Source organism: Condylura cristata, unplaced genomic scaffold, assembly GCF_000260355.1.
Source record: "Condylura cristata isolate star-nosed mole 26May11 unplaced genomic scaffold, ConCri1.0 scaffold00017, whole genome shotgun sequence".
Taxonomy (NCBI): Eukaryota; Metazoa; Chordata; class Mammalia; order Eulipotyphla; family Talpidae; genus Condylura; species Condylura cristata.
In genome coordinates, this window is record NW_004567118.1 from 22,187,700 (window position 1) to 22,206,115 (window position 18,416).

Genomic DNA, 18,416 nt, shown 5'->3' on the forward strand with positions numbered 1-18,416 from the left:
GGAAGCCTGGCTGCTTTCATGTGGGGATACTGCCGCCTCCAGCACGGTCCAGGCTACCACGGGAGGGGACAAGCAAGCAGTGATATTGCCAAGGGTCGTTGGGCAGAAAGACAAGGTAACGTGAGGCAGAGTGATGGCCTGACATCCAAGAGCCAGGAACAGGAATGAGGAAATGCTAATGAGGGGCAAGTTCTACCTGGGGTTTGGGAACAAAAACATTCTTCCTGTGAGACCCCAGGGGACAGTGGGCTTCAGTTCCAGATGGAGAGATAGGGAACTGCATGCACAGTTACCATGACAGACCCCGAGTTCCAAAGCAGTGATTTGGGGGCAGAGAAGGGGGTACCATGAGCAGCATAAACTCCTGATGCTGAGAACTAAGTGAGAGGACGCGTTCTGAACAACAGCTCTTAGAGCAATCCCATTTGCATCCAGGGCGGAACTGACAGTCTTCAGAAGGCAGGCGGAGGGCCCGCCAGGAGCTTGAGGGAAGGCACCTTACGCCTCCCCTTCAATCCTGCTGAGGCACTGTGCAGGCTGCGAGGAGGGGGCTCAGGCTCACGCTGCAGGTGTGCAGGGAAGTGGCATGGGGAGGGAGACCACTGCAGTGGAATCCTGAGGACTGTGCTAGGGGCCCTAGTTCATCTTCCTCTCCTGCTGAGGCATGCTGGATAGCTGATTGCTGCAGTTTCCCACCTCTGGGCCCAGCCTCCCTCTGGGATCAGGCCCAGGGTAGGCTGGGGCCTCTCCCTGCAGCTCCTACTGGCTGAGATGGCGCTCATGGAACATGGCTCACAAGTGACTGTTGCACTCGCAAAGCCTCCCAGGTGGATATCCCAACTTAGAGGCGTGCAGAGGTGTAGAGAGTCACAGCTGTGAGTGTGAGTGGCAGAGCCAGTTAAGCACAGGAGCTCACCCTAACTGGCCATTCTGGCCCGCTGACTGGCGGCTTCTGTCCCGGGCAATTGCCCTGCAGGGTTGGAGTGAGCCCATAGGTCAGCAGATGGAGGGGAGGTGCTGGTCCAGTGAGGGGAGAGGGGCAGCCTGAGGCCCGGGCACTATGAAAAGTCACCATTTTATTATATAAAAGCATCTCCCCACTCCTGTCCCCGCCCCCAAGCTGCAGTCCAGGCAGCTGGTGGCCGACCCCCCAGGACAGCCCAGGCGTTATCTGAGAGCTGCTTGGTCTGCTCGACTGCCCAGCAAGACTTGCTGGTGGGGGACTGGCGCCTTCAGGGGAGGCCCTGGGGTGGACTGGGCCCCAGGATGCTCTGTGTGTCCGGAGGCCCAGTGTCGTAGCCCAGCTTCCTCATGTCCTTGGTCACCACGTTGAAGAGGAGAGTGACAAAGCCCTGGGAGCGTACTCGGGTCACTGGGGACAGAAGGGCAATGTCAGCCAGGCGAGAGTGGGAGAGTCAGACTGCTTTGGGAATCTCTTCCAACCTCAGCATTCTCATCTCCAGGATGGCGACAGCAGTGCCTGGCCCATCCCCCTCGTTGGGAAGTGAAGGGACAGCAGTGGAGACAGACTGACATGGCAAAGCCTCCGTGCTCCAGTCACACCCACATCTGGGAAATACTCTGGGCAAGCCCCTGGGCTCTGCTCCAGAAGCACCAGTGTCCGAGGGTGTGGTGGGTCCCTGACACCCACACTGTGTTTCCTGGGGACCCACCTAGACCCTCCCCGGCTCCCGTCTGTCCATGGGCTTGGGGTAGAGTGCATCAAACTTTACCTTCCCGGCCTTCACCCTGAGCTACCACCTTGGGGTCTGTGTACTCAGGTCGCCGTCCCATGAACCAGCTGGAAAAATGAGAACACTAGGTCAGCAGGTTGGACTGGGGGTCCCCAGAGGGGCTACATGGTCTCTTGTTCCAGAAAACAGCAGCCCTCCTCCAAACCCTTCCCGAGGGATGGGCATTCACACCACCCTCTTGGCCCATCTGAAAGGCAGTGGTGTGCTGGTTTGTGGCCCATGGAGGCCTGGGGCCCAGGCAGTCTGAGGTGCTCTGCAGCCAGATGCAAGCTTTCCCATGGGTGTCCATGGGTCTTGTTCAGTTGAATGAAGCTGAGGGCGATAGGGAGCTGGGATGCGGGGCATAGCCTGAATCCAGGTGGGAATCCTAGCAAAGTAACGCTGGCTGACACGGGGCCAGAGGGAGCTGGGGAGCAGTATGACCCCATCCTCCCCAGGAAGGAGGGTCATCCCCCTGGAGTTAAGCAACCATCCTTAGAAGGCCCATATCTAGGCTCCCTACCACCCTCTTAATAGTGTGGGATGTAGCACAAGTCATTTCCTGTCTGCGCACCTTAATTTTCTCAACTATAACGGGGATAAATAACAATACCTACTTCAAGGAGCTCTGAGGTGAAGGTGCTTTGTCAACTGCTGTAGGAAACTAACCTTGGGATTTACACCCTGGCTCTGGCTCTGGGACACACCTGCCCCCAGATGTGCCTGCTCTGTGGTGACAGACAACTGTCAACCCCATAGTCACCTTGAAAGGGGCGCAATACTCAGCACTAGTGCCCTGAGACACCACCCCTAGCTCCCCTCACAGGAGCCTTGCTCTGTGAGCCTTAGCTCACAGAAGCTAAGAGAAGTCAGATGTACCCTAGGCCCCCTTAGGCAGCAGTGGAAGTAGAAGTGGCAGGGGACCTCCAGTCCGTTGAGGGCTTCAGGCTACCAAGTTAGAGCAACTCTTCCCAGAGCAGCAGCTTCACCCGTGACATGCGCACTTGCGCTGGAAACAAACAGGTACACCTTCATGGCCAGACACGAGACCTAGTGGCCTCAGCGTGGAAGGAGTCGGACTCTGAGTCACTGGGGCTCCCGCATTCCCGGAGAGGCCCTTTTGCCACAGGGCAGGTCCCGATGGGGCGCACCCGGTCTGCTTTCTGTGAAGTCACTGAGCCGTGGGGGCCCAGGTTCGGACAGGAAAAGCCACACTCCCCACCACTACCTGACGGAGTGTGCCCTGCCCCAGCCCAAGCTGCAGCAAGCCCCTGACTGGCCCTCTTGAGGCAGGCACCAGCGCCCACTGGTGCTGCCCCGGGGGGCAGACTGGCACCTCACACTGCAGGAGCAACAATTGCCTGCCTAGTCTGGCCACAGGCTGGACGGAGGCGAAGAGCAGCACCATGGCCACATGACTCCCAGGGGACAGGGTTCAAGCCAGGGGCTGGATGGGTACAAGATTGCCTCCCTGTGCCTCCATTTCTCCATCTGGAGTGAGACGAGAGACACGGGGAGCAGCCACCTCCAGCCCGGCATACCCCAAGTGTGGGTCTGTTGTGGCCCCTGCATTTCTGTTTATCTGACAGGAATGGGAGAGAAGAAGCAGACTCTTCAGAGGAGAGTGTTCCAGGCAGCAGCTGAAGCAGGGAGGATCCATGGGCCAGAGGACCCAGGCAGGTGGGACTCGAGTAAGAGGGCAAGAGGGTGGAGGGGCTCACCGCGTCCTAGCGCCTTCATTCCCTGCACGGAGCTGGGCGGAGTGGCCTCCAAAGCTGGGTTTAGGAAAAGTATTCTTACTCTGTGAAGACGAGCTGTGAGGCTGAATAATGGCCCCAAAGAGATCACCTCTGGAACCTGCCAATGTGACCTTATTTGGAAAAGGATCTTTGCACTTGTGAGGATTAAGGTGAGGATCTTAGCAGGAGAAGGTTCTGGATCGCCAGACTGGACCCCCACTGCCATCGCCAGTGTCCTGATGAGTGGAGAGGCCACAGTGGCTCTGGGGGCGGGGATGTGCCCACAGGCAGACAGGACTGAGCCCAGGTAGGTGCCACCATGGAGGCTGGAAGAGGCAGAGACAAGCTGGGTGCCCCTAGGGTGTCGGCATGGGGGCTGCTGGAGCCAAAACTGAGGTGGCTGCTCCTGGCCCCGTGTCTGAGAGAAAACAACCTTCACTGATTTCCTGTAACCCAGCACATCCAGCAGAGAGCCCCTCTGAGGGCCAGAGACAGCCCCCGCATGAGCTACCAGACCGCAGGTGCTGACAGAAACGTGACTGTGTGTGGGCAGTAAGGCCTAGAGTCAGCCACGGGGCCCAGGGACCTGGGGTGGCGCAGTGGGGTGTGGAGCAGCGTGAACAGGCGACCAGGCCTCAGAGCCCCTAACAGTCCCGGTGCCTGTGGACAGGCAGCGCCAAATGCTTCCCCAGCAGGCCCCTGAGGGTATCGGCACCTCTAGCTCGCTCTCGCCCAGGGCATCATGATAGCCTCCCAGAGTGGCTTCTAGGGGCAGCGGGCACCCAGAGTGTCCCCTCTGGAGGCCTCAGAGCTCAGGTCTGACCCTGGTCTCCACACAGCAGGACTCTGGTCACGTGCACCCCTCATACCAGCCAGGCAGACAAGGTGCTGCTTGCCAGCTGCCGGCCAGGGTCAGGTAGTCCTCTCTCCCGGCTGTGAAGGGAGGGCCCAGGGCACGTTCCTTGGCTAAGGGAGCAGCAGGGGCGCTCAGACAGCTGGGCTGACTGGGATTTATCCCCCAATCCTAAGTCAGTCAGCTGCACCTCTGCTGGCCCTTCAAGCTCCTACTTCGGCTCAGTCTCCCTCATCTGCCCCCGAGTACGCCTGCTCACCTGATGTCCCTCCTCCCTGTCCCCCTTGCTCACCCCTATGCGTCACACCCCCTCCTGGGTCCTAACAGCGCTCGCTGTCCTCAGAGTCTCACACATACTGCTCCTGCGCCAGGACAGTCTCCTCTCAGATCTCCCACAATGGCTCCTTAGCTCCACACTGCCCAGATGCCACCTCCTCTGGGGCTCCCACATGTGAAGTCACCTAGTAACTGACAGAATCAAGGACGTTTCCCCACCTGCTATGGGCGTTTCTTCCACTGCATCTGACACAGCGACTTTCAACAAGACAGAGTAAAACTGCATGGCCTTATGCTGCTGGGTCAGAGGCTGAGGGGAAGCCAGGGCCCTCAGCAGCCCCACAGGACGTGTTTCCATTTGTCCCCAAGACTCAGAGCAGCTTATCGATCCAGCAAGGTTACCTGCACAGTAGCCGCGGGGCTGCGGGGTGGGGGCGGGTGGGGGAAGGTGACATCCCTTCCTCCACTCCCTCTACCCATAGGTCAGGAGCTGGGGGTTGGAAGTAGAAAACTCACCTTGTAAACTGTTGTAGTCTGGATGTAGATTCTGGGACAAACATGGGGATGGTCCTCTTGTGCCTGGAACAAATGCCACAGACAGAGGGGCTGAGTCAGAGCAGTGATAGAAAGTTCTGAGTCTCGAGTAGACAGAAACACAGATCAGCTTCGTAAGAGCCAAGGCTACCCGGTCCCACCTGCACTGACCACCATGGTGCCAGACTCAGTGCTAAGCCCAGCTGAGACCCGTCAGTCTTGTTCACTTTAGGGTCGAGGGTGCTGAGGACTGCCAAGGCCCACACCTGTGCCATCCACTACCCCCAGACAGCCCTATTTTTCTCCAGCTGTCCAAATGCCTGCTACCTCTGAGGTCTACTTTGGATACCTTTCTCCAGGAAGGCCCTGGAGACCCCTGCTAGGTCACCTGCCCTAGTGTGGTCCTTGAAGCCTGGGGTCCAGCCCTCCCCCCGACCCGGTTCCTTCTTTCCATCATCCCCTCGACCCTCCACCTGGTTATTTTCTATGACAAAACTCAGAGCGTTCCATATAATTGCTTCCTTTTCCTTCCTTCACCTACTCCAGGCAAACTCCTAGGTGTCTAAGGCCAACCGACTGACCCTTTTCTGTGCCTTAGAACACCCTATTGTCTATACCCAGGCACTGTGCTGAATAAGAGAGAGTGTCTCCATCTGTGTCTGCTAGGCTGGAGTGTCTGAGGGCAAGACCATGTGGCCATACCTGCCCCTGAACATCCATGTGCAAAAAAGCCAGCACAGTGGAGGTAGAAAGCAGGCAGAGAAACGAAGTCCTGAGTGGTCTTTAACTCTGAACTCCAGACTCTAAACTGTAGTGGGCCAGCTCCCTCTCAGGAGCACTGAGATGATCTGTGGTGGGCCCCCCAACACTCTTGCACCCCACTTGGTGCTTGGGTAGTAACATCAGCCTCCCATACAGGCTGCACCCCAGCATATTCCCGGCCTAAGTCTGACTTGGACAAAGAGATGAAGTCTGTGCCAGGAAAAGCCCTGCTGAGGTACCCTGCTTCCCAGGCTGTGGCCCAGCGACAAATTTAAAGCCAGGACCTACCGGCCAGGTGAGAAAGGCACGTGTACTGCCCCATATCCTCGGACCACATCATTCCCGAACACATCTGGTCCATAAACGCTGAGCACGATCTGGGGCCCTTGATGAGGACAAAGCAGGGGTTAGCATCTGGGGAAATCTGGTGAAAGGGGGAGGGCAGAGAACAGAGAGGACAGTACTCCAAGCCTGGAATAGCCGGCAGGAGCTGACAGGGGAATCCCCCCCTCTCTGTAGACACTTGGTAGTGCCTGGCAGAATGATGCTGGGTTGGTGTTGGGGGAGAGGGCTATACCCCCTTGTCACTGCTCCCAAAGGAAACCACTATTCTGATTTTAGGAAACCACTTTTCTTTAAGCTTCACTGCCAAAGAATGCATCCCAAACATGCTACTTTATAGCTAGCCTTTATCAGATTAAGGAAGTTTCCCTCCATCCCCAGTCTGCTAAGTGTTTGTCCTGAGGGGCTGTTGAACTTTACCATGTTTTCTTTTATGAGATGATCATGACTTTTCTTCTTTTGGATGTGGTGAATCACACGGGTTGATTTGAGATGTTATACAAACTTGGAATTTCTGGAGCAAATACTACTTGCTGATGATGTCTATTATGCTTTTTGTATCCTGCCAGAACCAGCTTGTGAATATTTGTTTGGATAGCTGCAACCAAGTTCAAGGTCTGCAATGTTCTGGGGCAAAGCTGCCGCCGTGAAGCTGGCCTGCCCTGCTGCTCCCTGCTCCCGGCACAGCGCTCTGAGGTGCCAGCCTACATGGCTGGGGTTTTCATGGTTCTCGTGCCGCTAGCCCAGAGGGGCTGGCCGACTCTGGCTCAGCCTCTCAGTCACCCCTGCTGGGCTCAGCAAATACTCCCAGAGTGATGTGGTTGGTTCATACCTCTGGATTTGTTTTTCTCCTGGATCTTGGTCTGGTAAATCTCCATGATTTTGCTAGCTCCCTGATATCTTCAAGCAAACTGCTTTTTACTATTTTATTCATCTTGCCCATCTGTCCTCAGCAAGAAGAGGTTGGTCCATTATCTAGTGCCTTTTTCCAAGAAGCCTATGGAAGTATCTTATTTGTAATTTATAACAGCAGATGGCAGTCCCTGCCCAGAAAGGTACCACTCACCCCCTGCTTCCGACCTTCTGTACCCAGGAAGCCTGAGCCCAGACCACATGCAGAAAGACTCTGATTAAGAAATGAGGTGCACTTGAAACCAAACTCATACTCAGCTACATAGATGTACAGCTCAAGGCACATGACATCACTATTTGAGTCTCAGTTTCCTAATATGGAAAACGAAGTGGAGAGAAATCCATCCACCAGGCAGAGTTAGGACGCTTGGACAAGTTACACCGGGAGAGCAGTCATTGCTCCCACAGCGCTAGCCCCAGGTTTTTGCATAAGTCAGTGCTCACTCAGGGAGAGTGAACAACTAGAGTGGCTAGTAAGTACCAGAAAAGATTTTGGGGAGAGCTCAGAGGAGGATATGGGAAGGGTATCCCAGGCAGAGGGGACAGCATGAGTCAAGGTTCAGAATAGAAGACTGGCATAGGCCAGGTGGCTTGGATTCTGGAGTGGAACACTTGATGGGAAGTTGAGAGACATCTGACCAAATTGCTGTAGTCCCACCTGGCTCTGTCCTTTCCAGGTACAGAACTATCTGAGGTTTCAGGTAGGGTCTCACTGACTCTCCATAAGGTCAACTGCATGGCCTGTGGTAGACTTAGATAGGTATGGAGGAGGAAACAAGGGAACTGTTCAGGTGGCAGGGAACGCATTACAAGTTGGTGCAGGCCCAGTGATGGGGCCGTGAACGGCTAGTGAAGATCGATGTATGGACAGTGGTGGGAAGAAGGAGGTGGAGAGTGTCCTGCCGCACCCCCACCCCTGGCCCAGAGGGCCATTTAACTCACAGCCATAGGGGTTAGTGCTTTTGAAGGTGACGTCAATGGGGAAGTTCCACACCAGCATCTGCCGCACGTCCTGGCTCTTGGATGTGATCTGGGAGATGCCTTCCTCCAGGCCCTGGGTGCACAAAGACAGTGACAGCGAGTGTCCAGGCCAAGCTCCCAAGCCCCCACTTACCTGGGTCGGTAGCTGGGAGGGCCATTTTCTTAACTACCTCTACTAAGATACTAACTTCCAGACAGAGGGAACTATAATAATGTAGCCCTTAGATCTTGACATTTTATCCCACTAAAGCTTGAGAACCTTGAGCGCCCCTCCCTGTCCCCCGTCCATGCAAACAGGAGTAGCTGCCGTGCCTGTCACTCTCTCTGCATGTCTGCCCGATCGTCCCCACTGGCAGCCATCCAGATGTTATTCTCTCTCTCACAAAGCATCACTGACTGCTGTTCTTCTTGCCATCGACCCATTCTTGCTCCCCTTCAGAGGACCTTGACAGCTGTGTAGATACTCATGGCTCCCATTCCTTCTACTTTCATAAACCTGCTTTGTGCTGATTTCTGGCCCCCACCCTACCAAAGTGTTTTTTGTCATGTAACATGAGTGACCCTGGTATTTTGTATCTATGGAGAACACTTCTCTCTCTCCTTGTACTTGGCACAACAGCAGCATCTGACACAAAGGATGACTTCCTCAAAACTCCTCCTTTCTGGGGCCCCCTCACATTTGTGGGTCTCTCCTGTTTCATCACTCCTGTGTGCTTCCTTCTTGATGTGGGACGGGTTAAGGCAATCACTTGGCCTCACTCTCCCTCCGCTCCAACTTTACCAGGAAGAAAATCATGTGTGCCTCTCCGCGCCCCCCCCCCGCCAAGTTTGGTGTCTGCTACTTCGTAAGTTCTAAACTGGAAGGAAAGAATTGTGACAGAAACCCCAGCAGTCAGGGGGCTTTAAGTAAGGGAGGCCGAAGAGGTCAGCTTACCGCCGTGGGGGCCCAGTCCTGGCCGTACACAAAGCAGTACTTGCAGTAGAGATCATCATACTCAGGAAACTGAAAACAAGCACACAGGACCCGTTAATATGCTGAGCCCAGCGTGCTGGTTAGGCAGGTAAAGACAACAGGAATTCTGAACCCCACTTGTGATGGGGTTGAAGCGGCAGCTCGGCCAGAGGGCATGGAGTTCAGCAGGGGGCTGGGGACTGAGGTGAGCAGAGGGAGGGTCCAAGGTGTGCTGCCCCTTGACTCAGGCCCTGCCTCTGTCTGACACGCCCTTCACATTCCTGCATCTGGCACACTCCTGCTCAACTGTCAAAACTCTTTCTTTAGGGAATCTTCCCTAATTTCTAGACTGCCCAAGGCTGGCTTCTTCAGCCCCTGGTGCTTCCCTCTGTCAAGAATTGACTGTCAAAACCCATCAGCCTTGGAAAAGGGTTTGATGCCTTTCTGTGTCCTGAGCACACGGGGAGGAGATTTAAGGTTGCAGTGCTGGAGTGAAGTCTGATATATATATATATATATATCTTCGAGTATAGGAGATGGAGAGTGGCATCCCCTTCCAGGTACAGACGCACTCTCCCTGAATCATTCAGGCCACCGCCGCCGCGGGCCCGTATCAATCCCATCATCAGTTTTACCAAAGTTCAAGGAACTGGAGGTTCAGACAGATGGGTACTCACTGCGCACTGGGCATGGCCTGGCCTCAATCACTGACTTTATGGCGAAGCCAGTCACGAGCATTAAGCTCCTGGCCATGACTTAACCAAGTTCACATTCCGAGCCGGGGGCCACACAGTCTTGACCAAGTATAGTGACCTCGATATTAGTTCAAACTCTAGAGGTCTGTTTCCACACCGGCAAATCGAGGCTAAAACACTCGCAGGGCCTCGCGCTGAGCTTCTAGAACGTCGTTTGCCCTCTCCTGCCTAAGCGAGGGACAGAGCCCCGGGGAAGAACAAGCTTCTTCAGGGCCAACCCGGCAGCCTGGGAGACTGCGGGCCGGGCCGGGCCGGAGGACTCTGAGGCCAGCTCCGGTGGGATCCAGGTCGCTCACCTGCGCGCTCTCTACCTGTCCGTTGACCATGAGCAGGAAGACGCTGGGACTCGCGGCAGCCATGGCAGAGGGGGGGAGGCAGGCAGCCCACCCAGACTGCGCGCGCCGTGGAGCGGAGGCGCTGCGGTTGCCCTGGAAACAGACGGCGCGGCGCGTGGGCCATATTTCACGGACGCGGGCTCTTCGCGAAGGCGGGTGCCGGAGGGCAGCGCTGCGCAAGTGCAGTGACGAGAGGGGCGGAACCGAGGAGACCAGCTCTGCGGCCCCACCCAGCCCAGCCTGGTTCCCTCCGCGGGGGTCAGGGCGGAAGGGCGGGCCTCGTGGTCAAGCCCGGCCCCTCGCCCGATCCCGCCAGGCTACGCCCTCGGGCGTGTTTGTCTGCTCCGGCTCTGGCTGGCGCAGCTGCGGAGCGCGGAGGTGCCCCCTTGCCGCGCAGCCAAACGGTACAACTCACTCTCGGCCACACGGTGGCGCTGTGGCGCCGTCGGGAGGTCGGAGGCAGGGGGCGCGCAGGGAGGGGCGGGCTGGTGGCTGACAGGTGACCACGCGAGTCGGGGTTAAAGCCCAGAGGCCAGGAGCGTAGGTCCGGCCGCCTGGTTTCTGGAAAGTCCCTCGCTCTCTGTGTCCCATCAGGGGAGATGCGCCTTTGTAGTTTTGAGACCCTCGCCCACTCTCACTCGAGTTTGGTAGACAAACTTGGTAGGGACTTCAAGAATTTTCGCATCCAAGCCTTTGCTCTTCAAATATAAAGCTGAACATTGAGGCCCAACGGAGGCTGCACCCCACAGCTCAGACCCCAGCTGTTGGGGGAGGAGTGAGCCAGAACCGCGGCTCTGTCAGGACTCCCGGACTCCCTGGTCACCCAATAAGTAGTTCGCAACTACTGTTAACGCGTGGATCCACTCATTCTTCTTAGCACTCCGCATGGTTTATATCTGCACGGTTTTATTGTCATGAATGGGGCTAGTGCTCGTCTCCGCCTCTACGCCAGGGGGCCAGGTGGAACTTTAGCACTGATAACATTCTTGGAAGAAGGAATACATGGATTGCATATCTGGCACACAGAGGAAGAAGGTTCGGAGAAGGAGGTGAACCAGACACAGTCCCGCCCCCAGGTGAGTAACCCAGCCAGGATTCATATCCGGACTCCACAGACTAGGCCCTCACTGCTTTCTCCACCTGGTTCTACGTCAGTCTAAAGGGTGCTGCTTGGCCGTCATTTTAAAGGTGTCATTAAAGACCTTTCCAAGATCCAGAAAATGAAGGGGTGCACAGGTGTGTAAACTTCAGGGAGACCAGGTCCCAAACAGGGGCCCCAGGTCATCACACCCTGCAGCAGCCAGCGGCTGGCCTGGGAGCAGACCAGGGGGTTGCCATCAGATACCTGTGCAGGAGAGGGAAGGAAGGGTCACAGCCGTCCCAGGTGCAGGGACCTCCCATTCCCAGAGGAACAAAGACCTAAGTAGGGGAGGGGGCTGTGGGTTCCTGGGTCTGACTGAGGCAGCAAGAGGGTGGGAGCCTAAGCAAAACACTCTGAGCTTGTGGAAGCTGCTCATCTCCCCAGGCCATGGTCTTAAACTCCCTGCCACACCCCTCTTTCCATTGCAAATGCTTTCTCCCACAAATTCTACCCCTTTCACCCAACCCTCCTGGTGGCTTTCAATGCTCAGTATTACACAAAAGTTACTTTTCAGCAGTGCTTGCTATTATTAAGTAACCAGGGGTTCCCAGTAGTTTAAAACCTAGCTATGTCAGAAACTGCTCCACATGCCAATAGGACATAGAGGAGAGTATGGGGCAGGAGGCCCAGGGTGGCCACCAGGGCAGGAGGCCCAGGGTGGCCACCAGGGCAGGAGGCCCAGGGTGGCCACCAGAGCTGTAGATCAGTCCGTTACCTGGGCGTTGTGGAGTGGGAGACTTGGGTGGGGTGGGAGAATGTCCAGGCCTCCCTCTGCCAGGCCTGCGGGCTGTAGGAGGGGTTGTGGGGGAAGGAGTGTCTCAAGATGGTCTAGGGCTGGCTGGAATCCTCACCACCAGTTCAGGTGGGCCCGCTGGGGGCCTGGCACACTGGGAGCCCTTGGGCAGGCTGACCTTCAGGTCAGGACAGCCGGGTTGAGTACGAAAGGTGTCTTTGCAGGTGCTGAGGGCAGCGGTCTAGGCGGGACCCTGTGCAGCTCTCAAGGTGGGATGTAGGGATCTGCGTGGGAATGGGAGGCGGACCCTCAGCCAGGGGGCATCCAGTGGGTCGGTGGACATTGGCTTACTACAGAACTTCTCTGCCTGCCCAGGTCCCGTGGCCCCAACACCACCCAGCTCCTGACCTTCCCCAGCACACCTCCCTGTTAGCACGGTGCCATCTTTTTAAACCCACTGAGGTCTGAGACATTCTGAGTTGGGGGAGGAGTTGGGGTGCGTACTCTATGCCTGTCATAGGGCTGGGTGGAGCTGAGGGCTGGTGCAGGCATAGCAGGGAGTTGGTGCCGCCTCTGCCCTGCAAGCCCACGTCCCTGGTACTGACCAGCCAAGGCTAGGCTGTTCTCTGAGATCCAGGGACCCCAGCACCCTGAGCCCCACTCTGGGTCTGACCTTCCCCAGGCCAGTGTTCCCTCTACAGCCATCCGTGTCTGCTCCCCTGCTTACCAAAATCAGGCTTAAACCCTTGGGCCCAGCAGAGCTGCCATGGGAAAAGTGGTTTGCGCTGCGTGGCCAGAGGGACAGGCTGCACAGCGGTGCTGGGAGGCGGTGGGATTGCCAGCTGGGCCAGGGCCAGGCCGCCAGACCCTCCTGGAGACAGAAGCAGCTCCTCTATGCTTGACTTGTTTGTGTACGTGTCAGTGCCAGTCGATCTGGGCCCAGGGTCACAGTGAAATGGGACAGGTGGCGGCTGTGGAAAGTGGGAGGTGGGGAGGCTGAGGCTGCCTCCCTGAGCCTCTCTCCATCACCCTGTCCCCTACACCCACCTGCCAAAACAGTTGGCTCCTGTGAGCAGCCGCTCTTGGGAGACGAGGGCCCCTTTGCAGCGGTACCAGGTGCCCATGAAGATGCTTGCCTGCCAAGGCCATGCGGCAGGTGCCTTCTTGCCATAGGCCTCAGCCGGCTTGGGCTCTGCACCTCGGGATTGAAGTTGCAGAGCTCACTTCTGCGTCGGGGGGCATCGATGCCAGCCTGCCACCTCTTTCCTGCCTGCCCATCATCTTTCCATCCAGGCCTGGAAGCCTTTGCAGCCCCGGCTCCCAACCTTCATCTGTCCAGCCGGAATCCCACCTGCGTGGGGACCTGGATGAACTGGAGAAAGCTCTCAGCCTCTCAATCTCAGTTACCTCATCACCCAGAGGGTGGTTGCGAGGACTGGAAATGACAGCGTATGTCAGGTACTTAGCCTGAAGCACAGTCAATCTTAAGCGTTCTTATGAAACGTAGTTCTTAGACTACTCATGCTTGACTATGCTTCCAGGTTTGCACATGCTACTCCCACTGCCAAGATAGGATCCCCCCTTCTCTGCAGAGAACAGTGTTCAGCCTTCCAAGCCCACCCCACCTGTGAGGTCTTCCTTGGAATGCCTCTCTATTGCTCCACAACCTGCTCCCTGGGAAGATTTCCTCCCCTTTCTGCCCTGAAGCACATTATAGGTGGTGTCCAGCTCTGCTCACTTTCATTTTAAGACACAGAGCTGGGCCTCCTTCAGCTTCCCGTCCCGTTAGTTGGGTGGATACCCAGTATCTTCAGAGGCCCGGTCTCATCCACATGGAGCTCCTCCCTACAGGCTAACACCCCCAGGGCCCTCACCTTCATGTCCTGCCTCAGGTTCCTGGTACTCGCATCCAGGATGGTTATAAGTTTGAAGAGAACCCAGACTTCCAGTGCTCAAGGGCCGGTGGCCCCCTTCTGCAACAGCTTGCTCATTTTTCCCTGGTCGCCAGGCCGCCTACCCTCTGCAGCTCCTTACCAAAGAGCAGCAGTTGCAGCAGGGGCCACATTGGTAGAGCAGGCCTGGATCTCATCTATGGGTCTGGCCTCCTCCCTCCCACCCAGGAAATTTATCCTCTCCATGCTCCCTCCTCAACACGCTCTTGGCCCACGTCACCAGGCAAAGGGGAACTGAGCCGGGGAAGAGGAAGCTGGTAGGGCCTGTTCTTGGGTACATGGCTGAGACATGGGTCTGCTGAGGGAACGCGGCCCATTCTGATTACAGGACACTCCTAGTCGTATCTGCCTCCCGTCGCAGGTAGTGCCACGGAGGGCATCCAGGCAAAACAACAGTGTGACCGTCCTGCCTGCAGTCTCTATACATCCCCCAAAGCTCTGCAGCCCCCCTCACAGGAGGAGGGAGTAATAACTGCCACAAAGCTCAGAGATGGACAAGGTCTCACCAAGTTGCACAGCAAGTGGGGGAGGGAAATGTGGCTGGATTGGCTAGTTTATGGGCGGAAGGGCCTCCAGGGTGGGAGTAGGAGGAATAAGTACCTGGGGTAGGATGCTCATAGATTATTGAATTATTAAATTGCTCCAGCCAAGGTCATGAGAGCCAGCTCCTGCACCTAGTTACCCCTTGCTTGGCTTGTCATTTTTCAAGTACCTGTTGTGTGCCAGGCACTGTGCTAGGTGGTTGGGATAAAGTTGAAAACAAGACAGACACACCCTCATGGAGTTGTCTTTGTGATGGGAGAGACAAATAAGCCGATATCCAAAATAATGACAGTGATAAGTGCCCTGAAGAAAAGAATGAAGCAGGAAGCAGGGAAAAGGGCTGGGTTGTGGGCGGGTGATCGTAGGTGGTGCAAGAGGCAGGCCCATTGAGGAGGAGACTGAGGCAAGTTCTGAAAGAAGTAAAAGAGGGAATCCTGGAAGGAATAGGGCTGAGCTCTCCCAGACAGCGAGCACAGTAGGTGCAAAGGTCCTGAGGCAGAATGTGCCAGAGAAATGGAGAGGCAGACTGGAGCTGCTTAGAGAGTGTAGAGTTTACGAGGCCCAGATTTCCCAGGCGCTCAGGGGCTAGAGGGCTTTGAGAGGTGCCAGGTAAGAGAAGGGGGTGGCTCACAACTGCTTCTGTTTTTGCCCACGCAGTTCCTGGGAGGGAGTCTCCCCCCGCCCCTCAATGTTCAAACAGGGTCCCTTACCCTAGCCCACACCCCAGCCATCCCGCACCTGTGCGCACTCCACAGACAGGTCCTGTAGCCTTTTCTAACAGATGTGAGAGAGGATGCGGGCAGGGCACGGACCACTGATGGTGAAAGCGGTGATCTCACAGGAAACCAGACGAAGCTGGAGTTGCAGCCACACCCTGGATTCAGCCTCCAGCCTCAGAAGTTGGTCTCTCACCATCTGCCTCACCTCCCCCCACCTCTTCCATTCTTCCTGCACAGGGCTCTGCAGGCCTGAGTGATGGGCTTTATTCTGTGAGATAGGGTTGCTAACTGGGACACCACCTGCTGTTCCCGCAACCTAGAATGTTCTTCCCTCCAGTCTCCACAAGGCTCACTCCCTCGCTAGTCCTTGCTCCAAGTCACCTATCAGTACTCCTACCTCTGGCCTCTGCTTTATTTTTCTACACGTTCTTATCATCTTCGAGACACTGTATAATTGAGTTGCTGTCTCCCAGCCAATATCTGACTTGCTCAAGGACAGAGCTTTGCACCTGTTTTGTTCCTGTCTCATCCCCTGTACCTGGAATAGCGGACAGCATGTCTTGGGGCTCAGTGATGGTGTCTGAATGACTGAGGTTTTGATTTAGAGCTTGGAAGATGATGTGGCAGAGGAGGAGTGAGGGAGAGGGCGAGCTCCTCATGGTCCCAGATACTTGCCTAAAAGGGAGGTGCCTTCCCTGAGGTGACATCCAGGTGACATCCATCCTGTGTCTGTCTCCCTAGTAGACCCGGGTGTAAGCTCAGAGATGGACTCTACCCCCACCCAGGGCAGGCACAGGAGACTGGAAGTGCAGCTCTAGGATGGGCAATGGCAGCTTCAGTGTTTTCTCTGCCATGTTCTCTCGGGACCACAAAGGACTGTGGCAGCGGCAGTGACAGAACGTGACCAGCCAACCCCACCACCCTGCCCTGCCTGTCCACGGTCTGCTGGGTGTGCCCCAGAGGGAAGCAGGGGTGAAGAGAAGTGCTGAGGAACCACAAATGGCCCCGAGCTGGAGTCATCTGGCCATGAGGTCAGTCACCCAGCCAGGCCTCTGGAAGCCAGGGACAGCCACTTCCCAGCAGGCTTCCTGCTGACGCCCCAGCAAAACCACACTCGGCTCAGGCAGCGGGAGCCCCTTTCTGGCGGAGCGCTGGTGTGCGCATGCTGCTGGCTGGCCCTAGGCCCGGCTCTGCCCCGTCCTGTGTCTCGTGGGCACGTGTGCCCACTCTGGGGCCTCACGGCCTTGTGGCTGGGCTCTGGGCCCTGCAGTTTGGAGTGTTTTAGCTGCACGCCTCGCAGCTGGCCTTGCCTCTGTAGGTTAAGCATTACCTACCTGATCTCCTTTCAGACAGAGATTGTTCCTTCTTACGTGTTCCCTATGGCCTGGGGGACTGGAAGCAGCTTGTCCTTGGCCATTCTGGGCCCTGACCACTCTGGAGGAAGGAAGTCGTGTGCCGTCTGTGCATGTGCGATCCTGAGTGTGTGTCCCAGCAGTCTGCGCATTGCCTGTGTGTGTGGTTCCTGCAGGCGTGTGGCGCTGTGTGTGCACCTGTGCACGTCTGTGCGTGTCTGAGGAAGCTCCGCGTGGCCGCGGCTGTGTAAGAGTGGTCCGTGTCCGCTCCTCCACGTGTGCGTTGCGGTGTCACTGTGTGTTTCGTGCTTCCCTGCATGGGTAGGAGCAGGCTGTGCTGCTGGGACTGTGAGCGCTGCGGGGCGACTGTTGGTGCGACTGTGCGTGGCCTGCTGGGCTTGGCTGTGCTGGCTGGACACGGGAGCGGCAGGCCAAAGCTGCCACTGGCACCTGCCTCACACCTGCCTGACTTCACTGTTGCTGGAAGACTGGGTGAGGCCTGCCTTGGCTCCCACCACCTTTTGGAAGGAACACAGGAGCCCCCAGGGCTAGGAGAGCTGAGGGTGGTCCACAGCGAGAGACCTCAAGTGGGGAAATCCAGGCCTCATCCCACTCCCCCACACTGCCAGCCCGCAGGCCTCCTTGGTGGAGGCTTTATCTTGATCTTGGGCACAAGGGCACTACCTACCTGTCCTCTTAAGCGCTGTATCTGCCTTACCTGTCAGCCACCTCCACTTTTTTTTTCTCACCCTATTTGGTGGGCCATAATGTGCCATAGGGAGCACCTGCTTTCCGAGTCTCCCTGCAGCTCGGGGTACAGCTTAGCAATTTTGTCTAAGGAGAAATAAGTGCACATCTTCTGGGGGCCTCCAGGAAGATATTTGCCCTGATGGTGACAGGGAACAACCCCCTCTCTCCGGTATTCTGGAGCATGAATGTGATGGCTGGAGTGCATTAGCCATCTTGCAGTCATGAGTTAACACAGGCAAAAATGCCTTAAAGGTAATAACAATGGGAAACTGGAGCTGTAGTCCCTGATGAGCATTATGGAACACATTAACTGAGCTCAGCAAAGTTCTATGGCTTTCTTGCAAGAGATATATAAATACTGGGTTTCGGCCATGCCTGGTGGGTTTCTATTACTTTTGGCCTGTGCCATCTACCTGATGATCACAGGTTGAGGGCTGGAAGGACTGACTGCTCTTCCTTGCTCTGCACTTGGGCTCCCCCTCCCCCTGCTCAGCGTCCCACCCACTGCTAGCCCCTGCCATTTGCAGGCCCAGAACCAGTTATCATTTAGTCCAACTTCCCATTTTCAATCTTGGGGAGACTCCTTGCATGACAGGGGACTCCGTCACCACTTTAATATGTACTGGGAGGCTGAAGCTCAGTGAGGGCTGAAGCTTGTCTAGGCTTGTGACCTGAGGGATTACCTTCAGTCCATACCTCTGTGTTGGGACCTCAGGACTCAGAGGGAGTTTTTGCTCCCATCTTCCCCCCACAACCTATCCCACTGGTGCCTTAAATGTCTGAGTTGAGACCAGTGTCCTCTGTTGACTTCATCTGTTAAACTGGCTCCCTTTTCGGAGCTAGTCTGATAGGACTGTAAATGGAACTCCCTTTCAAAATGTGAGGTGAGGGAGAAATGTGTTCACAAGTTAAGGTGTTGCTTAAAAACTTTCAGGTGATGTGTGTGGGGGTGGAGAGGAGTTCCCAGTTAGTATGAGGCTGACTCAGCACCTATGAAGGGCCATAAAACAACTCAACCAGGTAGGCCTGAGCACCCCGCTTTCCCAATGAGG

The 18,416-nt window shown here is 56.3% G+C and overlaps 1 protein-coding gene across 1 annotated transcript; it reads right to left on the reverse strand.

The window, feature by feature from the left end:
* Positions 1 to 541: 541 nt before the first annotated feature.
* Positions 542 to 10,419, reverse strand: B9D1 (B9 protein domain 1). The gene is made up of 7 exons (XM_004684559.2): positions 10,136 to 10,419; positions 9,067 to 9,135; positions 8,094 to 8,205; positions 6,186 to 6,282; positions 5,118 to 5,180; positions 1,734 to 1,801; positions 542 to 1,372 (listed from the first exon to the last, which is right to left on the reverse strand). The coding sequence occupies exons 1-7, from the start codon at positions 10,196 to 10,198 to the stop codon at positions 1,233 to 1,235; spliced, it is 612 nt and encodes a 203-aa protein (XP_004684616.1). The 5' UTR covers positions 10,199 to 10,419; the 3' UTR covers positions 542 to 1,232.
* Between the last annotated feature and the right edge of the window lie 7,997 nt (positions 10,420 to 18,416).